Source organism: Lutjanus erythropterus, chromosome 3 (assembly GCF_056507025.1).
Source record: "Lutjanus erythropterus isolate fLutEry1 chromosome 3, fLutEry1.hap2, whole genome shotgun sequence".
Taxonomy (NCBI): domain Eukaryota; kingdom Metazoa; phylum Chordata; class Actinopteri; order Lutjaniformes; family Lutjanidae; genus Lutjanus; species Lutjanus erythropterus.
Genome location: NC_139319.1, coordinates 37,561,840 through 37,569,610, shown reverse-complemented (window position 1 = coordinate 37,569,610; position 7,771 = coordinate 37,561,840). Strand labels below are relative to the sequence as shown.

General features: G+C 37.7%; 1 protein-coding gene across 1 annotated transcript; it reads right to left on the bottom strand.

The window, feature by feature from the left end:
* Positions 1 to 1,278: 1,278 nt before the first annotated feature.
* On the bottom strand, positions 1,279 to 6,344 carry LOC146330498 (polymeric immunoglobulin receptor-like). Its single transcript, XM_084714488.1, has 6 exons — positions 6,302 to 6,344; positions 5,869 to 6,195; positions 3,722 to 4,049; positions 1,946 to 2,265; positions 1,459 to 1,572; positions 1,279 to 1,376 (listed from the first exon to the last, which is right to left on the bottom strand). Exons 1-6 carry the CDS (start codon positions 6,342 to 6,344, stop codon positions 1,279 to 1,281), a joined length of 1,230 nt encoding a protein of 409 aa, XP_084570614.1.
* Positions 6,345 to 7,771: the final 1,427 nt, after the last annotated feature.

Sequence of the window (7,771 nt, the reverse complement as noted above, 5' to 3'; positions counted from 1 at the left end):
TTGATACAAAGTACAGCTTGTTATGTCATATTAGTGTGCCGTTGGGTGTACGGTCTAATGACTAATTACAGTATTTGTGATGATATAATTGATATAAAGGACAGCTTGTTACACCTTGTTATTGTACTGTAAAATTCAGTGTGACCGAAAAATATAACCTTGTATTTGATCAGACAATAAGAAGGTCCATGAATATGTGCTGGTTAGCGGTTAATCGAAATGATACAAACAGTCGCACACACACTGCTAAATTTATTTTAGCTCTGTTGTATTTGGTTACAGTAGACATCTTCTGCTGCTGTATACATGGTCTTCAGGTGCAAGATGTTCTGCTGCTTGGAGGAAACCAGGTCTCAATGCAAGAGAACGCCTTAATAACTATAAATCTAAAAAAGAAAAAAAAAAAAAAGAAAGACAGAAAAAAGAGGGGGCAGTTACACTGATGAGAATCTACTCATGTTATAAATCAGAGGCTGCAGTAATATGGCACATTTATCATAATCTGAAAACTTGTTTCACCTATGTGTGCAATAAAGTTGTTTCAGCAGAGCCCAAAGATAAGATGTCATTCAGTTTGTGTGTCCAACCATTGGTTCACAAGAGAAAAAAAACAAGACTAAGAGGAGTCTACATCCATGTTACTGTGAGGCTGCACAATGTGATTCACACTAAATGCTGCTCACCAATAATATGCACATAACGACAATGCTAACATGATGACGTCAAGCAAGTATAATGTTTACCATGATCACTATCTTAGTTCAGTGTTAGCATGCTAACATTAACTAATTATATTATGATTATGTAGAGCTGTGTGTGCACACCTCTGCCAAATGAAGCTGTGCAAACTGTGCCTCTTGCCTGTAATGTTTATTGACCAGTGTCAGTGCTGAAATGTGGGGAAAGACTGTTGTTCTGTGTGCTGCATGTGGAGAAAACTTAAAACCTTCATAGCATTTGACAAGAAAAAGCTTTGTGTGTTCCTTTTATTTTTATTCTTATTTGTTTGGGCAGTGAGGGAGCATGGGAAGAGTGTCTCCTGCTTAAAGTGTGAGGCATCTTGTGTCTCTTTTTGCCCTGATGAAGACTATGAGTTGAAATGTGTTTTTGTTTCAACCAATTAAAAATATAAAAAGATTTCACGCAAATGTCTGGTTGGATATTAGCAGTGCTGGAGAGTAACTAGTTACATATTACTAATCAAAATGTTGATTATTACAAAGGAGTTCAAATACTCTTTTCGGGCTGCCTAGTAGAGATCTGCACTGAGTGACTCATCTAGTCCACTTCTTTTATTTTCTTTTTTTCTATTTCTCTTACATGGACCACACTCTTCACTTCTTGTGCTTCAGCAAGGTCCCTGCAGACTTCACCTCCTAGAGCAACACAGGAAAACAAACATTACAGTATCTGTGTGTGCTTGTGTGTGCGCGCACACATGCTGTGTGTAAAACATACCTTGCACTTTGTAACATTTGAATTTATAAACCATGACCAAAGCCACTGTCAGTAGCACCAGTGCACCCAGGGCTGCAGGCAGAACGTAGGCTCGTGTGTGAATGGGTGCAGCATCTGGTGAGAAAAAACACACAATTCTTACACACCATATCACAATATCAGTGGACAGCAGAAGTAGCACCAAACATCCACGCTGACCTCGCAATATTTCATGTGTCATGTTCCTTTTTTCTTGGTGGTAAATGAGCTGTAAATTTCCCATGTGCATACATACAGTACACATGAATTTCATACACAGCTTTACAATGTTTTTGTCATTACACCTTTTACGACATTTTTATCTTAAGTCTTACATGTAGTTTTGTCTTGTTAGATTGCTTTCATCTTATATCTTTTTACTTATTCTAAAAATAACACATCGCCCAGCTATGTTCATTTTTACTCTCAATCACTCAGCTGTAATATCTGTTCCTCTTCATTATCTTACCCACTGACAGTTGAATCTTGGTGTAGTTAGCAGGACTCCACTGTGAGTCTGATCCACACCAGTACGTCCCAGCATCCTCTGCTTTCAGCTCTGTGATCGTGACTGTGAAAGAGCCTAAAGGGACGTCATCCTGCAGCGTGAACCCGTTTTGACTCGACACCATGTCTGCACAGTTGTTGCGGTCGTCTCCCTTACAGAGAAACTTCGTGTTGTTGTGGTGTTGTGGTGAATAGGGACACTGCATAGTCACAGGACGTCCCACAATACCGCTCAGGTTCATTGACTTCACACAGCACCACTCTGTCAAACACAAGGACATGCTTCAGTCTGGATTCAGATCAGATTAGAAATGTCTTGCATGGTTTGGGTTCTCTTCAAATACTTGATATATTTTAACAAATCATAAGAGTCTAAAAGCAGAGCTTTGTTTCAGGAATCATTAGTAATTTTTTGTCAATATCTGGCAGATCTGCATACTGTGAAAAGTAGTGGTTTATTACAGTAAGATGAGGCAGAGCTCTGTCCCTCCAGGGGTGGACCTAGAGAAATATTCCTGGGGGAAAGAGAGTGGTATGGAGACTTTAAGGGCGCCAAAAAAAAAAAAAAAAAAAAAAAAAAATGCCGATTTAATCACAAACGTTCATATTTACTTGGAAAAGCCCCCAGGTGAATATCGAAAACAAAAACCTAGGAGAGTGTTGTGTCTCGATGCATTCACTTGCACTCGGACATCAGAACTTCCAGACCAGCCACAACTATATATTTTAGAATTAGATTGTGAAAAACTGGGGTGGCAGTGGCGTCTTTTAAATTAACAGATATCATATGACGCCATTCAAACAATTTCCAAAAACTGTTTGTCTCTCGCCATTGACTGCAATCCATATTTTTTCTGAAGTTGGTTCCCATGATGGTCCACTGGAAGGGGAGGGACTTTGGCTCTCTATGGGACTCAAGCATTTGCAACACCAGGCAGTGGGACAATTCAACGATCTGGAAGTTGCACATCTGTTTACTTCCTGTCAACGCTATAACATTACCTTCACCTGAAACTTTTAGAATTTTTCATGCTAAAGTTAACTGCTAGTTACTTCCCTTTTTACACTTAGCTCGGTATATAAAGTATACAATAGTATTCACCATTTGTTTTGGGTTTTTGAGCAGTTTGTTAATCATTTCAGTGTCTTAAATAACCATCAGTTATATTAGCTAACTTGCACTGTCATCTTCATTCAAACACAAATAAAACTCACCAAAACCATCTTGGTTTGCCTTCAAACTACAAACCCAACAGAAACAGAACAAAAATGTAGGAAACATCTTGGCTCATTTTTCAGCTATTCCAGCATTCACCAACTCTGGCTGTTTATCTGAGATAAACAGTGATTTACAAAGGTAGTTGGGTAGTCCTCTTCCAATATTTTCACATGCAACGCCTTTACTTAAGGATTTATTTTGAACTAACTAGAGTTGGTTATTCTTGGAGCATTGGAAAGATGAGACGACAAGTTTCATTTTCTTTCTTTCAGTGGTGGACAAAGTACTCAATGCCAGTACTTGAGTACAGATACTCCTGATCAAATATTACTCAACTACAAGTGAAAATTGCTCAGTCAAAATTTTACTCAATTTAAAGTACTAGAGTACTTGCTTTTGAAAATATTTGAGTATTCAAATGTCCAAATTACAAGTAATAAGTAACTAACTACATTTTCTAATATCAGTACTGCTGTGAAGGTAATAGTTTACTTAAGTCTGATGAGGTTGAACTATGACCTCTCACCTTTGACTTCCAGTTCAGCAGCAGAGAAAACATCCAGGCCGCTGTTTCTGTGGACACCACAAAGGTACGTCCCAGAATCCTTCTGGGTCAAGCTGGTGATGGTCACTGTGAATATTCTCGACCTGTTGTCATCAGTAAGTCTGAACCGTCCGTTTTGTTGTTTTTCAGAGGTGATTGCTGCCTGCTGCAGACATGTGGAGGGCTGGTTTCCCCTGCAGATGTACTTCAAGCTGTTCTGGTCTGCAGGCTCATATGGACAATTGAAGGACACTGAACCTGTCTCATAACTTTGGACTTTGGTGGACTGGTCACAGCAGGTGTCTGTCAGTAAAATAAACATCAGAGACCATCATAAGTACACTTTTCAGACATAAGTATTCAAGGGTTTTTTGGTACACTTGACACATATTCTTATTTTTAGCGATGCTAGCAGCAGGGCTCTGGAGACAGCAGTGTTTGTTGGTCAACTGGTCGACCCACTAACTTAGTCCAGACTGAAATACCTCAACAACAACCACGAGATGGATTGCCATGGAATTTGGTACAGATCCTCATGGTCTGCATCAGATTAATCCTGATTATGAAGTTATAGCAATTAGGTAGCAGCAGCTTGCAAAAAATGCACAGATACCTTCAATAAATTGCTGATTTCTCTGTGTTTAAACACTGTTGGAAACATTTGGGATAAGGATGGATGGAAAAACAGATGAGACTTCACTAAGTTCAAAATAATCTCATTTATTTCTCATAAGACAAAGACCAGTGGTGGACAAAGTACTCAATGACAGTACTTGAGTCAAAGTACAGATACTCCTGGTCAAATATTACTCAATTACAAGTGAAAGTTGCTCAGTCACAATTTTACTCAATTTAAAGTACCAGAATACTTGCTTCTGAAAAGACTTGAGAATTCAAAAGTACATGCTTTTAAAAACACTTAAATATCAAAAGTACAAATTACAAAGTACATTTTCTAATATCAATACATGCTGTATTGTTTTCATGATGCATTTACAGAAGCTTGTATCTCTGAAACCATCTAATGATGAACTGACCTGCTTGTAGAACCACTCTGCTACACAAAGTCTATAGAAACACCTATAAAAACTTCAACATAGAATTGCAATCAAAAACAAAAAGGACAGCTGTTGTCATTTTCTGATGTAACTGTATTAAAATCACATCATAAAAGCAGATTGAAGATAACTGTAAGGAGTTCAACAAGTCTGTTAAATAACTGAGATTTCTTTCTGTCTTCAGGGGCAGTTGATACATTAATTATGCTGTATTTTTCACCCCAATAAAAACAACCCAACATTAAAAGCCTCCCTGAAATTATTTCTCTTTTTCTAATTATAACATCTTGAGATTTATTTTATTTTATTTTTTATTGACGTCACCATTACTGTATTTTGTTTGAATGAAAGAGGGAGAGATTGCTTGGCTTGTTATGTTATTTCAGCTTTTACATCAGTCCCAGTTGAGAGCGGGTACTGTGATTGGTTTCTTTCTGTGAGGAACACAGCATGTGGCCAATTGCATTTTAGAAAAGAAAAAAAACAGAAACAGCTGACTTCAAAGCTCTGCTTCACCTAAAAGTAATGAGTGACGACAACCTTCCTAGACATGTAGTGGAGTCAGAAGTACAATATTTGTCTTTGAAATGTAGTGCAGTGAAAGTCATGAGTTTCCAATAAAACAAATACTCAAGTAAAGTACAGATTCACAAAAAATGTACTTAAGTGCAGTACTCAAGTAAATGTACTGTTACTGTCTACCACTGGTTTCTTTCCAGTCTAAATAAGGATGGCCATGCTAGCTAACTAGCTAGCTAACATCGCTAACAGTTATCTATGACACTGTGGTGATCATAAACACTTTATACAAGACAAATGATAAATACTCGTAATAATAGATACCAACCTGACAGTAACAAATAAAGTAGCCTAACTAACTTAAGCATGAAAAATCCCTGTTTGTAGATGAAGTTAACTTTACCGTGGCATTTAGAGAGCAGAAGTAGCTTCAACAGACATACAGCTCATAGAACAGTCAGACTAAATTGTGCAAGTAGAGAACTGTACTTCAATTCATATACTATAGTATATATATTCATGTAATACTTCAATACTCTGTTTACCTGATATTACTTCCAGTTTTACTTCAGTTTTATCATCCCTCCAAAACCTGGTGACCCCACACCAGTACTTCCCAGCATCTGTGCGACTCAGATGAGAGATGGTCACTGTGAAGACTTTCCCCTCTTTGTCATCATGGATGGAGTATCTGTTCTCCTTTGCTTCTGCACTTGTAATAAGAACATCGTCATTGTGACAGTCATTCTTACACAGGTACTTCTGATTAGATTCAAGTCCCACGTTATAGGGACAAGAAATATTAACTTCTCTCCCCTCATATCCAGACACATGGATCAACGCCGTTGCACTGGTCGCACAGCTCAGAGCAGCTGTAAAAGGATCGTGCAGACATGAACATGGATTTGTTACAGCTAAATATTGATCAAATGATAACAATAAATAAATAAATAATTGTATTATTCATAAAAAACTTACTGCAGAGGATGAAAAGCAGGTTCTGAAGTTTCCACATCTTCATGTTACTGCGAGAGAGTGTAGAAATACAGCGAATGTATATGGACTGACCGTTCGCACAAACAGCAGTGTATACAATGGTGAGAACACTGGGTGGATCAATACACACAACATGGTAGTTGATATTATCTCTCAGTTATCTCAGTTCTCACTTTTAAATCTTGATGTCAGCATACCACACTTCTGCATTTATCAGTCAGACGGACAGCTGGTTCTCATGCCCTGTGAATCACTCAGGCATTTTTATGAACTCTAAAAGAAGATGTCAAGTCATTGAGTTTTCCAACATCTTAGTATAATGCAGATCCCCACCAGGTAGCAGATGGTGAAGCACCGACTGCAATGCAACCACAATTGCCAGATGCAACCAGTGGAGATTTGCCAAACATTAACATAATCTCCACATACCTTGTGCCAGGCTGAAACAAGATTTCAAACTGAGGCAGTTGTTGATCAATTGCAGCCCCTCGTGGCTGATTAAGAAGAGTGAGAAGTCAGCTGTCAATGGTCATATAAAACAGAGCAGTCAAAACGTAGAACAAATCCTGCAAGCAGGTTGATCAAAATCAAAAGACAAGATGCTGATGACTTAGAGACTGAGATTAGAATTATCAAAAATCTTTGAAGCAATTTTTTTGAGATAATTGCTAAAACATTTCCTTGAGATCAATGAGTGTCATTGTACTTGCTTGAGTAGTGGGGGCAATTCTCAATCCACCTGCTGTCATCATATTGTCCACTTGGGGATTTGGACCTGTAACCTTATGATTAAAGAGCATGTCTTTAGACCTTTAGACCATCAGGACAACTCAGCTGACACTACACATTAACTCAGTCCTGCATACAATTATTGAAGTACTGCGCTGAAGTCAATGAGACTGAATCATTTAAAGATCTCTAACATTTTAGCATGATAAAATATTCGGCTGGTGAACAGTGCATCGCAGTGATTTTGTAAAATGGTGAGTTATATTGGTCTCTCATAGCCTGAGGAGAAGAGACAGTGTAGATACTTTCCTGATGCCCTCTCTGACCCTGCCCACTGCTGAGCCACCAACAAGCTGAAAATTTAGAGAGAGGCATGTCTATGAAGCTATAGTGGGGCCAAAAGTTTTGTACTTGAAAAAATAAAATTTGAAACTGCAAATTCAAGTTTTGATCTTGAATTTTGAAAAATACATCAGTGTATTCAAAATAAAAATAAGTGCACAAAAATCTTTTTCAGGTTAAATATAATTATGATTCACTCTGGTAATTCATTTGAATAAATTATTTATTTTCATTTTTCACTTTCATATGTTTTGATATTTGAGATCCTATTTTTTTTTCAGATTCAAATCTTATTTTTTACAGTTTCAATTTTTTTTTCAGTTTCATATCTTTATTTTTCAGTTTCAGACTTTTGGCCTGGATTTTGCGTGGGGGGCGTGG